The sequence below is a fragment of the Aulostomus chinensis genome, chromosome 9 (genome assembly GCF_037954235.1).
Source record: "Aulostomus chinensis isolate RoL2024-O1b breed Wild chromosome 9, RoL_Achi_v1.0, whole genome shotgun sequence".
Lineage (NCBI taxonomy): Eukaryota > Metazoa > Chordata > Actinopteri > Syngnathiformes > Aulostomidae > Aulostomus > Aulostomus chinensis.
Genome location: NC_141328.1, coordinates 14,395,126 through 14,414,694, shown reverse-complemented (window position 1 = coordinate 14,414,694; position 19,569 = coordinate 14,395,126). Strand labels below are relative to the sequence as shown.

The 19,569-nt window shown below is 42.0% G+C and overlaps 2 protein-coding genes across 5 annotated transcripts in view; one reads left to right on the top strand and one right to left on the bottom strand.

The window, feature by feature from the left end:
• Positions 1-284: 284 nt before the first annotated feature.
• Positions 285-17,060, bottom strand: LOC147255866 (protein-serine O-palmitoleoyltransferase porcupine-like). The gene is made up of 13 exons (XM_086212659.1): positions 16,889-17,060; positions 15,469-15,605; positions 14,431-14,623; positions 10,329-10,372; positions 9,837-10,018; positions 9,633-9,763; positions 6,929-7,054; positions 5,569-5,669; positions 4,449-4,525; positions 4,115-4,178; positions 3,359-3,444; positions 899-1,009; positions 285-745 (listed from the first exon to the last, which is right to left on the bottom strand). The coding sequence occupies exons 2-13, from the start codon at positions 15,602-15,604 to the stop codon at positions 644-646; spliced, it is 1,353 nt and encodes a 450-aa protein (XP_086068785.1). The 5' UTR covers position 15,605; positions 16,889-17,060; the 3' UTR covers positions 285-643.
• Positions 17,061-19,447: 2,387 nt separating this feature from the next.
• myt1a (myelin transcription factor 1a) overlaps positions 19,448-19,569 on the top strand; it is a 23,171-nt gene continuing 23,049 nt past the window's right edge. For all 4 annotated transcript variants that reach the window (XM_086213898.1, XM_086213899.1, XM_086213897.1 and 1 more), the window contains exon 1: positions 19,448-19,569. This exon is cut by the window's right edge and continues 129 nt beyond it. The gene's annotated coding sequence lies outside the window, so the exon portion shown is untranslated.

Below are 19,569 nucleotides of genomic sequence, written 5' to 3'. Positions count from 1 at the left end.
ACCTTCCTAATAAATCAGCATGCTGACAAGTCACATCTCTCAGGTGAACATATTTTCTTGGTGGTCACCGACACTTTTTTTTTTTTTAAGAAATTGAGGATGAAATTTTTGTGCGCACAGGTGCAAAAGCAAGCGTTTTAGATTTAGCCTGGAAATCATAACAGTAGTACAGAGTGCTTATCTGCAATCTCCACATTTACCAGTGTTTCGTTCCTCAAGTCACCATATATCAGGGTAACGTAGAGGGGTTGTTTGCTGTGACGCTGATCTCAGACTAAGACAAAACAGTTGCTCATTTACATTTACAGAAATATTTAATGGAAGAAATACAAAACATAATAGTAGCGGTAGAAAAACACAATATAACACAGACACTTTCAAATCCAAATGTATAGAAATCTAAAACTGAAATGTTTTGGGATGTGAACATGATGTAAGACCCTTGCAACAAAATGATCAGACCCATCATCTTATCTGGAGACAAACAGCACTCATGTGGCTAATAATGTGCGCTAAGAAAATAGTCCTCGTGTCCCTCTCATGTCCATGTGAGAAGATATTTCAGTCAGACCTCAATGCATTGATATTCGGTCCCACCGACCCATTTAAAATCTACCAGCACTTCCACTGTGCTTCACTGACATCACTGGATTAAACGGTAGAAGACCCAGCAACCGAACACGACCCAGTGGCTGGACCAGTTCAGTTCAGACCACCTCTGGATGGTGTGGATGGCGGTGTAACCCTGCAAACAGGAGTAACAAGCAAGTGCACACATGTTCAACCAACTGGTCCTTCCTGGTAGGGAGATCTGCTACAGCATAAATGCAAATTGCTATCTCAGAAATAATTGTGTGAGAAACCAATTTGATTCTTGTTTTTTTTGAAAATTTTTTACCTCTTCTGCTTCCTGTTCATCAACTCCGGGATCAAACATTGAGCCCAGGTAGGTGAGGTGGAAGATAGTCAGGAAGCTGAAGAGCAGGTTCAGCAGCAGCACCCAATACTCCTGGGGCACACAGAGATAAAGCAGAGTGAGTGCATGTTCATGGAGCAAACTTCATCTTCCCCCCCCCCCCCTCTTTTTACTAAAGACTAAGGCAGACATATGGTGCCATTTCCAGCTGGCATTAAAATGGGGTTTGGTTCACTTGAATTCTTCAATAATATATGTGGTTTTGATAATGGTTTCATCTTTGTTCTTGTTCCCAATATTTAGGGCCTGAGCCAGAAGGTACTTCAGGCGAAGGTACTTCAGGCGAAGACCCTATTATGTTTGCTCAGCAGAGCAACACATTAGCAGCACTAAAAACACTAAAAACACACACTAAACAGTGTCCCAGGCCCCCCCAACACCCATGAGGCAACTGGGCCAGACGGCCTGGAGCCACTTTTCACATACACACCCATTCAAAACCTGGTATTATACTGTTCTTGCTCTCAATGAGTGCGCGCTATATGCGCATAATGCGCATAACGCGCATTATCTAATTTGACCCCCTGAACATGCATGAAATTCACTGAAATTCGCTGAAATTCGGCACAATTGACCGGTCTGGCTAAACATTTACTAATCAAAAATCAAAACACCACAAAAGTCTATAGCGCCACCTAGGGAGCCACACAAAAAAAAAGATAATTTTTTATAATTTAGAGCGCTATAACTCCTCACACGAAAGTCCCACAAACATGGGACCAACACTGTTGGACTCGTCTCATCAACACCAACAATTCATACACTCTGACCCCTCACCTATCTACAACAGAATGTCCACAAATTGGACAAAACTGTCAAAATCAGGACTTTTTTCTCCCCGAACAAAATCTATATCCTCCTAAACCGTAAATGGCATGGCTTCCAAACTTTCACACATTACTCTCCCAACTGTGCTCTTCAAAAATCTTGAAAGGCTAATATACTACGCGCTCGGTTCCCATTTTATAAGCCGTCAAAGTGGGGGAGACACGTTTCACGCTTACAATGGAAGTCTATGGGGAGAGCGTGTCCTCTCAGGGTTCATATTGTCAAACAAATACTTCTCACGTCTACACCATACAACCCACAGCTTTTAAAACACACCACTGTATTCCTGACAAAAATCCCTACATAAATGTGGTATTATGTGTGACTTTTGACCAACGTATGCCGAGGTATTCAGCTTTTACACACTACAATTTTCTTAATCCTCCACTCTCTCCACTCCAGCACAGATCAAAGACAGAGCAGTGGGGGAGGTGTTCTTAAAGGGCCAGCTGGCAGCTCTGCACTCAGCTCTGACACACATGGCAGAGAGCGAGCACAGGGGCTCAGGCCCTAACAACGCTGCTTACAGCTTTAATTGTGTGTATGATTCTATTATCAAGGTAACAATGCAAAAGAAAGCTTGCTTCTTCCATGAATAAATCAAGTTTTGAATAGAAATCTTCTATACGGCACAGAAGCTGCCCAGTGGAGATGTACCCATTTGTTTTCCTACCTTAGCAGACCAGCATGTACAAATAAATTGTTTCAAACACTTTCAAGGCATGGAAGCTGTTGGGTTCTATGGATGGTTGAGCCAATTTAAAATCTTGATTCTAACCCTGATGTGTCTACTACTACAGAACTGCAGAGGCACTGTGACCTTGATAACTGAGAACCTTCACTGAAAACCAGGATTTCCTTCCAGGAATTAAAGACCAAGGGACCTCTTTTAGGGATGGTGGTATAACAGCTCTACCTTGATGTTCATTAACCAAATGCATAAAATAATCACACACACCGCTAATTTTTTTTTTGGTTGCTCCAGGTGAAACCAGTCTGAGTGAGACAGCCCTCAGGCTTTCTGTATGTCATATTCAGATCTGGTGTCACTGTGATAACTTGGCCACCAGTAAGATGTGGGAAAGAGACCTCAGAAACTGGGCTTAAATATTTGAAAGTGATACAAGAATTTCCGTACACAATAGGGTGACCAGTCCATTAGAGAACCATACATGTGGTGGTAAAATAAAAAAACAAACAAAACAAAATCAAAACTGCGTGTATATGTGGGGCTGTATAAATAGGGTGATTGTGTTAGAGGTGTGGTTAGCAACTCTCAAAATGAAACCCATGTTAATTGCTCCTATGGTGGGATTTGCAACAGTAAGCCACTGTTTTTTTTTTCTAACTGATAATTGTGTTATCTACACTGGCATATTTTACCCATTGGGAAAAAAAGTGGGTTTAGATGCTAATGTTATGAACCCATTCATCCCCTTGAACTCAAACCCCAGAAGTCAAGACAGGTTAGCATGATCATGATTCTTGTCCTCCTGCATGACGACAGTACTGAGTTCATGAGACTTTACTGATTGGATCTGAATGAAGCTTGACCTTCTTATTCTGATGGCAGCATTCGGGGGGGCAGGGCCTAGACAGGATACAGGCGCTGAAGATGGACGCAAGCCTCTTTCTCAGAACTGAAGATGGAAAGCACAACACGGCAACAACTGATCAAATGACAATCAATATTTTTGGATGAGGTAAAGTTCTATATCTTCAGTGGTTAGCACATTGTTATGTTAGTGTCTGACAGCAGCTGGAGAGGTAGGTGTGTGTGTGTGTGTGTGTGTGTGTATATCTGTGTTGATTGGCCATCCCCACATGTGGAAAAGGTGCTGCTCCCTCTACCCATAGACTCAGACCAGATGCATGTATTGTCCTGATTGAGTTTTTGGTCTCGCTATTGTTTGTGTTTCTGATTTTTTTGTCTCAATGTGAAATATTAATATGTATGTGTCTTTGACTGGCAACAGCTGGGGAGGTGAAAGTGTTTGATGCAGGACCCGAATTATAGTCCAGGATTGCAGCCAGGATGGTAAAATTAACATTTCAATGTTTGGTTGAAGTTTCCTTGACATTTATTAAATGAAACTTTAACAGGAAAGCTAACATAGCTTGTTGTTCTGATTCAGTACCTCTTGTGCTGTATATCACCTTCTCTTTAGCTCACTGTGACGATCAACTCAGCCAGTGATAAAAATATCTCATTGACCTGTGCAACATTTCAAATTTTTAACAGGTGACAAAACAAATGATGTACAAAATACCATTTGTTTTCATTTGGACTGGCAGAAATATCATTCCTACCATGTTCGACGTATGTGATGAAGCCCAGCGACAGCAGAACAGCTCCCAGGTGGAAACTCAGACCCTGAAAGCAAACTCCACATGTAGCTCATATGACGACAGCAAGTTGTTTTGCATTTTACACATGTGACTGTGCATCAGTTGGAATTACTGCTGAGAGGCTTCCGTATGTCATCTGTCCCTTCAGTGAACAGATACAGCATGGCACTACTGGGTGACAGGAGCATGTCATATATACCCATACCGACAGGAGAGTACGTGTTTTAGAGGAAAAGACTGATATGGCTCTGACGTGGTTTAGTGTACTGTGGATAGAAGTGAGCATCGTACTTACATGCAGTAAGGCACTGGCTGTGTATGTTACCAGGATGGCTGGAAAGGTCCCCAGTTTCATGGCATTTTTGAAAACATCTGAGGAAGATGCACAGAAATAGAGCAAAATGACATCACCGTGACATTGTCTGCATGAACTCAACCAAACATTAGATGTTTTGAATCATTGGAGCCGGCTTCTAAATTCTAAATTAGGGGCACTGTTCAAACTGTGCAAATATCCACACCAGTTCCCCCCCCCCCCCCTCACCAGACCCTCTCACCCAAGGCCAAGTCAGCCCAGCAGAGTTCCTGCTCACACCAGGATATTTCACCAACGTCATACAAATACACTCATGTACTGGGGACATCTGATGGCCGCGGACCATATAAAAACTTTAATAACACAGTAACACACTTGAATTCATTATTAACAATAACTCTATTATTAACGTTTCAAATGTAGAAATTTCTTGTCAAACCCACACCAAAAGATCTGTAGAAAAAAATTATGTTTACATGAGATTAAAAAGAAGAAATTCAGCACGATTTAATTATTTAACCATTATGGCACTTCCACCTCCATCTGCGTGTCAACAAAATGTTACAGAGTCAATAGAGTGGGAACTCAGTGTTTTTTTTTATACGGATTCTTCTCTCCGTGAGGTTAAAAGGTTGCTTGGTTATGAAGTCTACAAACCAGTATTACATCACATTACATACTTAGTACTGTCTTTATTCTACTAGTGTATCATAGAGCCCGATTGTCTTATGTCCTAAATTTTTGAGTGAAATTTAAAAACATCTTACCGACTTCTATTTTTATGAAACTATAAAACACAAATAGTTTGGTGAATAATTTTGTATTAGTATAGTAATGAAACTAATGCAGAGCACAGTTTCTTTTTCTAGTCATTGTCACCTTATGGGCTCAGTAGTTAGAGAAGAAATTCAAGCATCAAATCCAAACTTTTTTATCAAATGTTCCTGGAAAAGTGCTGAGTAAAAGTTGAAATGAGAGATTCCTCAACTGACTGCAGGATATCAGCAGTAAACCTCTCCGCTGTTAAACTACACAAACTAGGAGAGTAAAAACCTGATAGACTTTCTGTGGAAAAGGCAGAGCAGAAGCTGCTACTTACAGGTTTTGAGCCAGCGGGACATTGGGATGTTCCATGACGTTACCACCAGGATCATGGATCGAGGCATTTCCACACTGAGAGGTTTGACTACACTCATATCCCTGAACAATGAACACATGCGCACATCAAAATCACTCAACACTCCATTGTTAAGCCTCCTGGAAAAAGTATGATGACTGTTTTTTTGTTGTTGTTGTTGTTTTTGTTGTTGTTTTTTTACCTCTACACAAATAAATCTTCGTCATGGCGTCCATGACATTCTAACCCATGTAGACCAAACTCCTCCATCCTCAGACAGTAGAGGACACATTTCTGCCATGTCCTAAATTCACATTAGGCTTTATACCCAGAACCACATTTTCCTTCAGGAGTAAACTGACCAATTAACCTGGCCTACTGTCTGGAGGCCATTAGATTTAGGTTTGATAGAATTTGATCAAATATTAGCCCAATGCTGAATCTATGCTAATCAAGTCTATTTATAGTCGAAGTCGACGTTTAATATATCTGTAGGTTTTAAGAGTTTGTTTGTGTTGTACAGAGTGCTGTATTCTTACCTCCTGGTTTATTCATCTAACAGATGATATTTTTTTGACATAACTGATATAAAAATGAAGAGAGAATTGCGTATTCACTTAGCTTTTGTTATTAATTTAAAAAAGGGGGGATGTAATTGGACTGAATCCGCAAAGCTGGCTAAATAATGCCCACTGCCCACAAATGCTTTCTGCCTTAACACCAACAAAAAGGAAACATCGATTGTGAAAGGTTCTATTTTAAGCAAAACACGATGATTAAATGGAGAAATAACAACTCAGCAAAAAAAAAAAAAAACCCAATGTAGCCCAAATGAGAGAGATGAGTGATGATGATTAATCACACCAAGACGGCAACAGAATAGATTGACCTCCTCTCAGAATTGATCAGAATAAGGCTCTCAAGCCAAATCTGACAATAATACTGCTCTTTTATTTTGAAGACAAAATAACTGCACTGGAAGTTACTTAGTTTTACTGATTATAAACCTTCATGATTTCTCACGTCTTATTTGGTAATAATAGCAATACCATTTTTTTTAAGGAATTACTGTCAGCCATAGAAAAGTGTTCAATTATGAATGCAGAATCAATAAAAAAAAACAGATTATTAAGCAATTGCAATTATGTCATCAAATAAAAAATGACCATTCCTATTCAGTAAAATTACTTACGTGGGTTTTTGTTGTTCCAAGCTACTATTAAGACTAACAAGGAGTAAATGTGGGTTAGACTAAATATTGTTTAATGGATACCTATTACTTATCACTGTGGTAGCAGGCTGTCTGTGTCATCTCAGGAACACCCATTCTGGCTCAACTCACCACTTGATGTTGTCCTTGTCTTGAGCACAGCCGGCTCCTGCCAGCATGCTGATGCTCTCACTCAAGTGGCCCACAAAGTAGTTACTGAAGTGGAAAGACAAGGCATTCTCATAGGCATGGAGCCACCTGTGCAAGACACAGACACCAGGCAGAGACGCACAACATAGACACAAAGCATCAGAGACGGTTCTCCACACTGAAGAGGATTCTTTTACTTTGAGTTGTAACTAAGGGACTCCCTTGTTGCTTCTCTCAGCCTGATGGATGGATTTACATTCCACAGGTCAGATGAGGACCACTGTTTTACCCTCAGTGAAAGACCCAGCTCTGTGCTTCTCCATGTTTGTGGTTGATTATCTGGTACCAACTCTGGCCCGTTTATCAATAAAGCCGGATGAAGGCCAACAGTTATCAAAAGTACAATGCATGCATTACAGACATAAAGGCCTGAATGACATAACTTTTTACTGTTAAACTCTGATAAGACAGAAGCTATAGTGCTTGGGCCCAAGTATCTAGTGGTATGACTGCTCTGGATGGCATTACTATGGCCTCCAGCAGCGCTGTTAAGAACCTAGGAGTAATATTTGATCAGGATTTGTCCTTCAGTTCTCACATCAAAGAAATTCTAGGACTGCTTTTATTCATCTACGCAATATCTCTAAAATTAGAAACCTTCCGTCTCAAGGTGACACTAAAAAACTAGTCCATGCATTTGTTACTTCTAGGCTGGACTATTAGAATTCTTTATTATCAGGCTGCACTAACAAGTCATTAAAGAGTCTGCAGCTGGTCCAGAATGCAGCTGCAGAGTAGAGAGACCATATCACCCCCCGTCTTAGCACCGCTGCACTGACTTCCACTAAAATCCAGAACAGAGTTTTGAAATCCTGCTCCTCACTTTTAAAGCTTTTAATGGTCAGGCTCCATCATATCTGAAAGAGCTCATAGTTCCTTATGAACCAACAAGAGCACTACGCTCCTAGCATGCAGGTCCACTTGTGGTTCCAATTGCTCTAAAAGTAGAATGGGAGGCAGAGTCTCAAGTTATCAGGCTCCACTCCTGTGGAACCATCCTCTAGTTTCAGTCCGGGGGTCAGCCACCCTATCTACATTTAAGAGTAGGTTTAAAACCTTCCTTTTGATAAAGCTTGTGGTCAGGGCTGGTCAGGCTTATCCTGGACCAGCTACTAGTTTATGCTGTTACAGATTTAGACTATCTGGGGACACCCATGATGCACTGAGCTTTCTCCCCCTCTCTGTTTAGATCCATCTTTATCCACAACATTCGCATGTATCAAAGCATCCATTAACCTAAACTTCTTCCCCAGAGTTCTCGAAACTTCTTCCCCAGAGTTCTTGCCCTGCAGGTCACCTGGGGCTGTAGATGCTGGGTTGATTGCTTCCTCTCTTGGACCAACCACTCTCTTGTCCTGGCCCTGTGTTCCCCTCTCCTCTCTGCCCCTCCATCTCTCCTCTCTAACCCCCCTGCCCCCCAACCCCCCACCCCATCTCTCTCCTCCCCCTCTCAACCCCAACTGGCTGAGGCAGAGAGCCACCCACTCTGAGCCTGGTTCTGCCTGACATTTCTTCCTGCTAAAGGGAGTTTTTTCTCGCCACTGTGGCTGAGTGCTTGCTCATGTGGGAATATTGGGTCTCTCTCATCTGAATTGAAGAGTGAGGTTCTAGACCTGCTCTTTGTGTCAAGTGCTTTGAGATGACTTTTGTTGTGATTTGGTGCTATATAAAGACTGACTGATTGATTGATTGACTGATTTATGTGGCTTCAGATTTACTTGGGGTGTTTATTAATGAAGACAGTTCTCTTTGACTCCATGATGTGACACAGCACCTCAAAAGCCCTGGCACAATATCATTCATGATGCAAATATGCAATATTAGCTAGGAGCTCATTTTCATCCACAGTCCTTACATCAAAAGACAGACACATCATAAATAACACACAGACGACAATACAAATAAAAAGCACAGTTTTTTTTCTCGCTTGTTTCCACACAGAGAAAACAAATGAAAAAAAAAACAAAAGGCACTAAAAAGATAACAATCCCATGCAGCTGTGTGCTGCAGCATGGGATCGCCACATGCATTTCTATTAAAACAGACAATATTAGCAGCTGCTCCTCAATAAATAACAGTATAAAGTAGGATAGGGTAAGAGATAATGGCAACAGTTATACTGTACTAAGCTGCTGGTGAGTATTTTATTCACGAGTGCAGATTTGGGACAGTAACCATGCTTTTACGCTGTTTTTTTAAAGTTGCCATCTAAAAAAATTCCTCCAAAGGGGGAGGAGCCAGCCTGTTGAGGGTTTTGTAAATAAGGCAGCAATATTTGAAATGTTTAAGATTTTCAAAACTCAGCAAGTTGTACCATGCAAGAATTGAACAGTGATGAGAAGCATACGATTTTACCTTGATGGCTTTTTTATATAGTTGTTCTGTTGGATTCAGTGTGGTGACACCAGCCAAAGACCAAATCATGAAATAGCATTCAGTGTGGAACAGAATCAATAACTTCTTAATTTGCTACTGATGGCATTATCGTGCCTCAGAGAGATAGAAATGTACTGTCTAACAACTTGAAAACGATGACCCCAAAACCTTTACCTGATTCAAATGAACCTTGGAAGCAGAGGAAGATAAACAGACACTGTAAGTTCTGAAACATCAAAATTTCCCTTACTTGTGCGTGACTTCATTTCCGTGGATGGGGATGAACAAGTGGAATAAATATGGGGCGATGCAGGTGGACACCAGCAGGCAGATCTGACTCTTGAGGAGGCTGAGAGAGGAACTCTGAAGCCATGGCCAGCTCTGTGGAACACACACATGTATAAGCTCCAAAGGACTATACATGAATGCATGCAAACACACACAGACTTCTCACCAGTTTGCTGCCCTCGATGGCGGTCCTATAAGTGGTAAAGCTAATCCAGGGGCCAAAGACAATCGTGCCCACAAAGAGAATGTAGCCGAGGAACTCATTTAAGGAAGGGAGGCTGCCCAGCGCTCCTCTGTCCAGGTCAAATGCCAAAGAAATGGCCTTCATAGCAACCACCATCTGACAGCCTCACAAAGACACACACAGACACACTTCACTTTTGGCAGGTTGTTAACAAGAAATGACGTAGGTGACTCCTTCCACGGGCCGGGGGATGAAGGATTAGGGCAATGAGGCCAAAACTGCTACAGATTAAATTTCTTGGCAGAAACAGCACAATAAAAAGTGCAAGAATATATTGACTACATTATGTAATGGAAGTAAAGGTTAGTGAGGCCGTACCGTTTTGGATGGGAAATAAAAACATCGAAACAAAAAAAACCAACACAAAAAAAACTTGCAACACCAGATTCTCACACCAAACAAAGAAATATTTACCTCTTATTTTATGCCAGGTCACCAAATCAATTAAGTGCAATTCTCTGAAACGAGAACAGAGAAAAAAAATTAACATTACAACACGTGAACACGACACCGGGAACTTAATTGACAGGGAAACCTTGATGGGTGTGTCACCCCATAGCCAGTCCAACGCTAGAACATAATGTGAACCAACAAAACACATCCATGGGGTTGGGTATGGATAAAAATATTTTCACGACACAATAGAGACACAATTACAAACTCGAAAAGCAAACAGAATTAAAGCTGCAAGCAGCGTTGTTAGGGCCTGAGCCCCCGCCTAACCGCGGCCGGATCGCCGGCCCGAATCCAACGGTGTCATCGGCAAATCCCTAGGCCTTGTAGTTTAGGAGATACGAGCCTCAGTGCGCTGCACAGTGTGAGTGCAGAGCTGAGAGCCGGCCCTTTAAGAGCCCCTCCCTTCTCTGCTGGCTCTCTGCCATCTCTGTCAGAGCTGAGAGCAGAGCTGCCAGCTGGCCCTTTAAGAACCCCTCCCCCGCTGCACTGTGTCTGATCTGTGCTGGAGTGGAGAGAGTGGAGGATTCAGAGAAATGTAGTGTGTAAAAGCTGAATAAGTCGGCATACGTTGGTCAAAAGTCACACAAAATACCATATTTTTGTAGGGATTTTTGTCAGGAATACAGTGGTGTGTTTTTAAAAGCTGTGCGATGTATGGTATAGACGTGAGAAGCATTTGTTCGAGAGTATGTACCCTGAGAGGACACGCTCTCCCCATAGACTTCCATTGTAAGGCGAAAAGTGTGTCCCCCACTTTGACGGCTCATAAAATCCAAACCAAGCGCGTAGTATATTAACCTTGAACAACTTTCAATCAGCACAGTTGGGAGAGTAATGTGTGAAAGTTTGGAAGCCCTGGCATTTACGGTTTAGGAGGAGATAGATTTTGTTCGGGGCGCAAAATTGTCCAAAATTAGACATTCGTGTCCAAATTGTGGACATCCTGTTACAGTTAGGTCAGGGGTGTGAGTGTATGATTTATCCGTCTTGATGAGACGAGTTCAATGGTGTTTGTCCCATGTCTGTAGGACATTCCTACAGTCTGTGGCGTGGTTTTTTGTGTATGTAGGTGGCGCTATTGAGTAGAGCGCCTCTTTTTTTTTTAATTATCGAATTTTTCGCCGCACCCGATGTGCTTACCAAATTTGGTGAGTTTTCATGCATGTTTAGGGGGTCAAATTTACTTTTGAAGTGGCGAGTGTGACTTCGAAACATAATAGGGTCTTCGCCAGGGACTGGCTCAGGCCCTAATTAAAGCTGCAAGCAGCGTTGTTAGGGCCTGAGCCCCCACGCGGCCTACGGCCGCGTCCTTGACACCGGCCCGAATCCAACGGTGTAATCGGCAAATCCCTAGGCCTTGTAGTTTAGAAGATACGAGCCTCAGTGCGCTGCACAGTGTGAGTGCAGAGCTGAGAGCCGGCCCTTTAAGAGCCCCTCCCTTCTCTGCTCGCTCTCTGCCATCTCTGTCAGAGTGGAGAGCAGAGGAGGATTTGGCAGTTTTACTGACAAACACAGTCATAACTCTGCATATGTTGGTCAAAAGTGTAATGTAAAGACATCAGTTCGTAGAGTTTTTTCTCAGGAATTCAATGGTGTGTTTTCTGAAGGTGTGAGTGTTTTAATTTAGAAGCGACAAGTGTTTGTATGAGAGTATGTACATGAGGGCAGAGAAGTGCCAATTGTGGTTTCCATGACTACAGTAAACAAATCTCTGCCATCTCTGTCAGAGCTGAGAGCAGAGCTGCCAGCTGGCCCATTAAGAACCCCTCCCCCGCTGCACTTTCTTTGATCTGTGCTAGAGTGGAGAGAGTGGAGGATTAAGAGAAATGTAGTGTGTAAAAGCTGAATAACTCGGCCTACGTTGGTGGAAAGTAACACAAAATACCATATTTTTGTAGGGATTTTTGTCAGGAATACAGTGATATGTTTTTAAAAGCTGTGCGATGTATGGTATAGACGTGAGAAGCATTTGTTCGAGAGTATGTATCATGAGAGGACACGGCCTCCCCATTGACTTCCATTGTAAGCGTGAAACGTGTCTCCCCCACTTTGAGGGCTTATAAAATCCAAACCGAGCGCGTAGTATATTAGCCTTTAAAGATTTTTGAAGAGCACAGTTGGGAGAGTAATGTGTGAAAGTTTGGAAGCCCTGGCATTTACGGTTTAGGAGGAGATAGATTTTGTTCGGGGAGTAAAAAAAGTCCTGATTTTGACAGTTTTGTCCAATTTGTGGACATTCTGTTGGAGATAGGTGAGGGGTCAGAGTGTAAGAATTGTTCGGCTTGATGAGACGAGTCCAACGGTGTTGGTCCCATGTCTGTGGGAGTTTTGTGTGAGGAGTTATAGCGCGCGAAATTAAAAAAAATTATCTTTTTTTTGTGTGGCTCCCTAGGTGGCGCTATAGACTTTTGTGGCGTTTTTGTTTTTGATTAGTGAATGTTGAGACATACCGAACGATTGTGCCGAAATTCAGCGAATTTCATGCATGTTCAGGGGGTCAAATTAGATTATGCGCGTTATGCGCATTATGCGCATTATGCGCATATAGCGCGCACTCATTGAGAGCAAGAACAGTATAATACCAGGTTTTGAATGGGTGTGTATGTGAAAACTGGCTCCGGGTCGTCTGGCCCAGTTGCCTCATGGGTGTTGGGGGGGCCTGGGACACTGTTTAGTGTGTGTTTTTAGTGTTTTTAGTGCTGCTAATGTGTTGCTCTGCCGAGCAAACATAATAGGGTCTTCGCCAGAAGTACCTTCTGGCTCAGGCCCTAATTAAAACGATTTTTAATGGAAAAATGTGATTACAAATCTGTAATAAAAAAAAAAAAACCTGCAGTTAGGGCGGTTTCTTTTTAAGTTAATTTGTTCCCAAACAGCAGCACTATGTTTAGAAATAATAGGAAAAACTAGCTAGTTTACCAAGAGATCTACAATGTTCAGACGAGCCAGTCTTAACCAACAGTTAAGATTTATAACCTATTCATATTCTTGGGGTGTGTGCAAACACACATCAGGTGCGTGGGGGGGGGGGGGGGCAAGCGTGTGCAAACAAATGCACAGCCATATTCACTGAGTCACAGCAAAAGGGAGACGCTGATGTACAATATGTTGTCAAGGTGCCAGTTGTGCAAAATGTTCCCATTGTCACCAGGCGTTGCAGCTGATGGAAAGCTGATCCCACGCACTAGCGAGGAGCCATTTCAGCATTCCTGGGACATCTGAATCTGTGGGAGCAGTCACCAGACTAACCCTGAATAAAACCAGGAGACAAGCTCTATACAATGCTGAGGACCACGTTAGGAGGACCGGCTATATTAAGGTTTCCCTTAAATAACAGCACTCTCTACACTTGGGGGGGGGGGGGGGGGGGGGGGGGGGGGAGTCCCCCATAAGTGTTTTTCTTCTTGTTCCAACAGCTGAATATTTAAACATCACAATGTAGAATGACTATGATGTGCATAGTTTGACAATGGAAGACTGTTGTCACTTTTATTCATAGAAACTTCAATTTCTGATATTAAAAGAACATCCCATATGAAGGATTTGTAACGTGACAAATATTCAAGTATGCTAAGTATTTTTAATGAGGATTTTTGTTGTTGTTTTATAATACAAAATATTGAGCTACAAGAAAAGAAGAGAGTATTCTTTTGTGGACCTCAAAACACATGTCAGTGCATCTTCAATAAATCTGGAGTGGTAAATCTGTTGAAGCTTGTACACTAATGATCAGAGGGTTCTTGGTTTGTGCTGAAATGTCCTTAAATAAGTGTCCTTGTAATTGCTGATGTGTTCTCCATCAGTGTATGGAATTGCAATAATTCAGCTCAGTCTATCATCATCTAAATTGGACAAAAGAGAGAATGGTTGCACATCATTGTATAAATATTGTGGCTCTAACGTAATTAATAGGGTAGCACAGCAAGAAGGTTCCGGGTTTGTTACCTTGAGTAATGGACATGTGGCTGGGTGGAAGCATCCAGTGCTAAATAGCCTGTGAAGATGTTTCAACAAACCCGACCCGAACTGATAACAGGTTTAGTAAATAGCGTTTTCTCACCCAATCAGGAGGTAGATGAGGATAGTAGTTGAGAGGAAGAGGCCCCTGCTGCTGGAGTGTTGACCCATTAGCAGAACAAGGTAGCAGAGCCCACTGAGCAGCAGCACCCACAGCATGTGGAGCTCAAAGAACATGAAGAGGCCGCAGATCCCAGCCAACGCGGACACAACATGTTTGGCAGTAGAAATACCCTCTGAGAAACACAAAGAGGAAAATACTCCACATTACACATGAGCACATCTGCATATGTTTGCATGAAGAAAGCTGTGTCACTAAGGCAGGGCTGCTGGTCATTCTAATAAATCTACTGTATGTAGAAGGCTCCAGAAGACATTTTAGAAAAAAAAATATGAAAAAGAAATTTTGAGGAAAACAAAAACAAAGTCTGGAAAGACATCATTTTATTGGACTATAAATGTGTGTAGAAAGTCTGTTGAACCCCCCACCCCCCCTCTCAGTGTACTGGATATTTACTTTTTACTTTAAAAAAGGATATTATAGACAATGGGCCAATTTATTGTGAGTTCAAACACTATAAGTACAACTGTATAATTCATGAATATGTTCATTCTTCCCTTTAGCTTTTAGGTAAGATCAGAGTGCTCTTGACCCACAAAAACATGCTGTGAAATACTGATCATTATGATGAGAAATCAATGTAGTTGAAAATGCAGGAACTTTTTAGGTACCTAAGAACAATGATTGGGCAGCATGGTGGTGTAGTGGTTAACACTGTCACCTCACAGCAAGAAGGTTCTGGGTTTGACTGTAGGTGTGACTGTGAGAGCTAATGGTTGTCTGTCTCTATGTGTTGGCCCTGTGATGGACTGGTGAGCCGTCCAGGGTGAACGCCACCTCTCTCACAGAGGCACCTGGGATAGGCTCCAGCCTCCCCACGACCCTTAACAGGATAAGCAGTAGAAAATGGATGGATGGATGGAAGAATGATGATTGAGCAGTTCAATATCCAAAGCAGATGAGACAAGTCTACGCATGAAGGCTTAAGCAGAATGTTGATGTGCAGTCAGTGTTTCTCACCCAGGCGGAAGCACAGTCTGCAGATGAAACAGAGCAGCAGGAGACCCCAGACCTGCTGCATGCCCTGCTGCAGGGTACTGAGACCACAGCTCTCAGCCAGCTGCCACAACACCTCCAGCCTGCTGGACACACTCATCCTGCACACACACACACACACACTTGTATGGCTCTCTCCTGTATGGACCCTGTCATATTCATTGTTAAAAATGTACATTGGAATCATAACTGCACCACATATACAACCTCTCTACCTAAAGTCTGTTGATGATGGATGTTTTGAGCCATGAATGTTTGACTGGTCTCATCAGAAGTAACATTTTGTTGACATGATTAGTCCTACATTTACAATTAACCTTTGATTAATTTCCAGTCCCTTATACTTAAGTCTCTATATAATTATAGACATGTAGCCTACAATTTTGCCTATAAAACGGGCAAAATAAAGTTTCACGGCCCTACAGTAGCCCCAAGTGTCACCAACAGACCAAAAGTATTGGACATGTTGGTTTAGGGGACTATACATTGTCATGGTCATTTCATTATTGATATATCTGAATGGGTGAGAAGCTGTTTTGGTGTAGAGATGAGGCCCCTTCTCTTTTTGTGGCCATCAATTGTTAGAGTTATAGCAAGTTAAATAGCCACATCATATAAACCTTAAACAGATTTTACTTCTCAAAAAAAGATAAGCATATTATATTACCAGACTTTAACTGGCAAAATCTATTATGATTTTCTGAATGTGTGAGGTGTAATATTTCCCTTTTTGGAAACAAATTTATGTCTTTAGATCTTCATTGCTTCTGCTTTCTGACGACTCTTTCAGTACAGCACAACTATGTTAAGAATGTGTCATCACCATCCCGGTACACGTCTTTTGCATTCAAATGTTTGCATGTCAGCTCAAGATGCTGAACTTAGATGAGCACAACTGTCGCTGCTGCTAGAACTTTATAGAGTTTAGACAATAGCTACTCCATTTTCGAGTATTGCAAAAACAGTATAAAGCCACTTCCATATGAATTCTGTCAATGCGTGGACGAAAAGGGTAAAAAAAATAAAAATTAAAAATAAAAAAACAGCACAAACTCAGGTAAAAGAGCCTCAGACTTGTCTCTGTCTCTCTGTGTACAAAAGAAGAACAGAAGTTTCGTTAACCTAGCAGTCTGCAGATTTAACCAAGCTGTTGGTAACGTTAGTAACCAGTGTAATGACCAACTTCCTACGTTAACCTTCACGTTGGCAGGATTTGGTAAAAGCTACCACCGAATCTACACCGCAATAACAACATAACTTCGGTCTTTGACGTGCTTTTTCATGTCCTTCGACCTTAGAGTTTGTCTGAAATATCAGCAGAGCAAATAATCAAGTCCGGACAAACAAGTGTTCCATCTCTGGTTTGTTCAAAAGCTAAACTTACCTGACCGAGGAGGAGGAGGGGGAGGGGACGAGGCGGTGGTAAGAGCCAGGAGTCCCTGTTGTGCCAGCGGGGGAATTTCTGCCTCTCCTCCTCCTCCTTCTTTTTCTTCTTCTTGCGCTTCTTCTTCTTCTTGCTGTTCCACGGTGGTTGGGATCTAGCTTGTTGGCGCATTAGCGCTACCTTCTGCTCCGGAGTCAGACTGCAAGGTTCTTCTTCCTTTTCTTTCATAACGAACGGTAAAATTAGCTTAGAAAGTGTCTACCGCCACCTACTGTGCCGGAGTATACAGACATGTTACCCATTTTTTTTTAACCCGCAATGAGGTGGATAAAAGATAAATGAAACTCAGCCGAAATTAGGATCAATACAATGATTATGATGTAACTCTGGCGTGAATTAGAGAAGAAGACGTACATTCTGGGTAGGTTGCCAGTCCATCACAGGGATGCATATACAGACAGGCAACCAAACACACCCACATTCACACCCGTGAGTATGTTTTTGGCATCTGTGTAGAAAATACCAGGTCAGTACTGACAAGAGGCTACAAACTAATGTAGCAGACTAATATTGCAGTTTATTGTTTAAACACAATCTACTGTGATCAATACTTTCTACCAATCGGGGAAAAATGTATAAATGATTTGCTCATTCTCCTAAAACAAAATTAAATTACCTTTACCTTATTTTATTAAATGGTTGTCGAGGTTATTTAAATATATGACCAATCTGACAGTATTGTTTTAATAATGAGAAAAAGGGAATTTTCATGCAGTACCACCCAGAACGGTAAACCTTATTGGTTGTGCTCTTGAAAAAAACAAATAAAAACAAACCATCACTCACAAAGAACTCTCTGGAGCCTCAGCTCCTTCACAAATGAAGATCAGTGCTCTCAGAATATAAACTCTGGCTTGTACAAAATAGTTCAATGGACTCTTTAACACAGGTGAAATCCAAAGGAACAGCACACTATTTTTTTTTTTGTTTCTTGCATGTGATCAACATTTTGACTTACAGTGTGAGGTATGAATGTGAGTGTGAATGGTTGTTCGTCTCTCTATGTCTGCCCTGCGATGGACTGTTGACCTGTCCAGGGTGAACCCTGCCTCTCGCCCGTTGACGCTGGGATAGGCTCCAGCCCCCCCCGCGACCCTTAATGTGTAGGAATAAGCGGAAGATGACGATGGAAACCACTGCATGTTGTAATCCACCCCTGCTGCCCTTGGTTGTAAAAATGAGAGTTTTGTTAATGATAATGATAATGATGGCTTCATGCTGACCTGGCATCCTCGTGATGACCTCTACTATATAAATTGTACATTAAGAAAAACATACAGCTCAAAAAAATTGATGTAAGAAGGCAAAATCAATAACTATTGCAGTTCAGCCACCTTCCCACAAGTCTGTTATAGTGAACCTGAGTTAATACAGGAGCCCAAGGTAAAGTCAAACAGTTTAAGCTCTTTTATTTTTCATGAAGAAAAGTCTTCCGCTGTCATGCTCAATGTTCAGTAACCAAGGGGATACTATAGGAGACATGACTCTAAAGGAAACCGCCAATATATGAACATTATAAAAAGGGAAGCTAAACAGCTGAAATATTATAGCATATTTACAGTGTAGAGTCAAATTCCTAGAGACATAGTACAGTAGCCTGCAGTGTCTGAATTAGTCATGGAGTATCTGGAATGTGTCTGTTTTCACAACTTGAGCTCTCACTACAGTTCAGTGAATTGTGGTAGTTGTAGGTTTTCTTTTGTTTGTGCGAAAACAAGCCTTCCTGCCTTTTCTCAAGCATGACTAAAATAAAACCCTGTACATTTCTACTACACAGGTGACCTAATTTCAGTAGACCTTCATCATTCACTGGCAAAGTACTCTTTTAATTGTACTGTCCAGATGTTATAAATTCTTCTCATTTTTCAAGTTATGATTGAATGACGTTTTAGCCAGATGTCAAAACATTTATCTAGAAATGGAGATTTTTGAATCATAGAAAGAAGGAACACAGAATAAATTATTTTACCAACTGGACTGATGTGTTTTACTTGTTCTGTAACTTTAAAGTATTTTTTTTTTATGTGAACAAGTGTTGGTTGGTCTGGTCTGATTGGCTGTTCTGGAACACGATGACAAAGGGTTGCATTTTGATTGGCTGAGAACAAAGCTGATGAGTTTGTTAAATGAGAGGGATCACGGCGATTTAGGCCTGTAGTATCAGTTCCAGGTTATTTTAGGCTCGTTGGCCAAACCGTCAGATTACTGCGCAACAGTACAGTAAAATACTACTTCTACTACTACCTAGTGATTTCCTTCTGCTGTGGGGGGCCTTCTTTCATTCATAGTGCTTCCTTAAAGTTTGCATGAGTAGAAACCTAATGAGGAGAGTGTGTGAGGAGATCCTCACCCCCCCCCCCCCCGCCCCCCCATCCTCCAGCTGCCGGGCAGCTCTTTAAATATTAACCTCCACATAGGCAGCAGGCCGGGCGGTGGTGCAGCCCTGGCAGCACTAGGGCGGCTGTTGTAACTGGTTGTAGCTCTCCTTTAGCCCTACAGGGGGCAGTGCATTGAGGCTTCTGTCCATGGTGCTGAAGGCTGGCCGAGCTCTGTCCTGAGTGCTGAACAGCTGAGGGCTGCTGGGCTCGATACAGGGCTGCTGTTCCCCTGATCCGATCCTT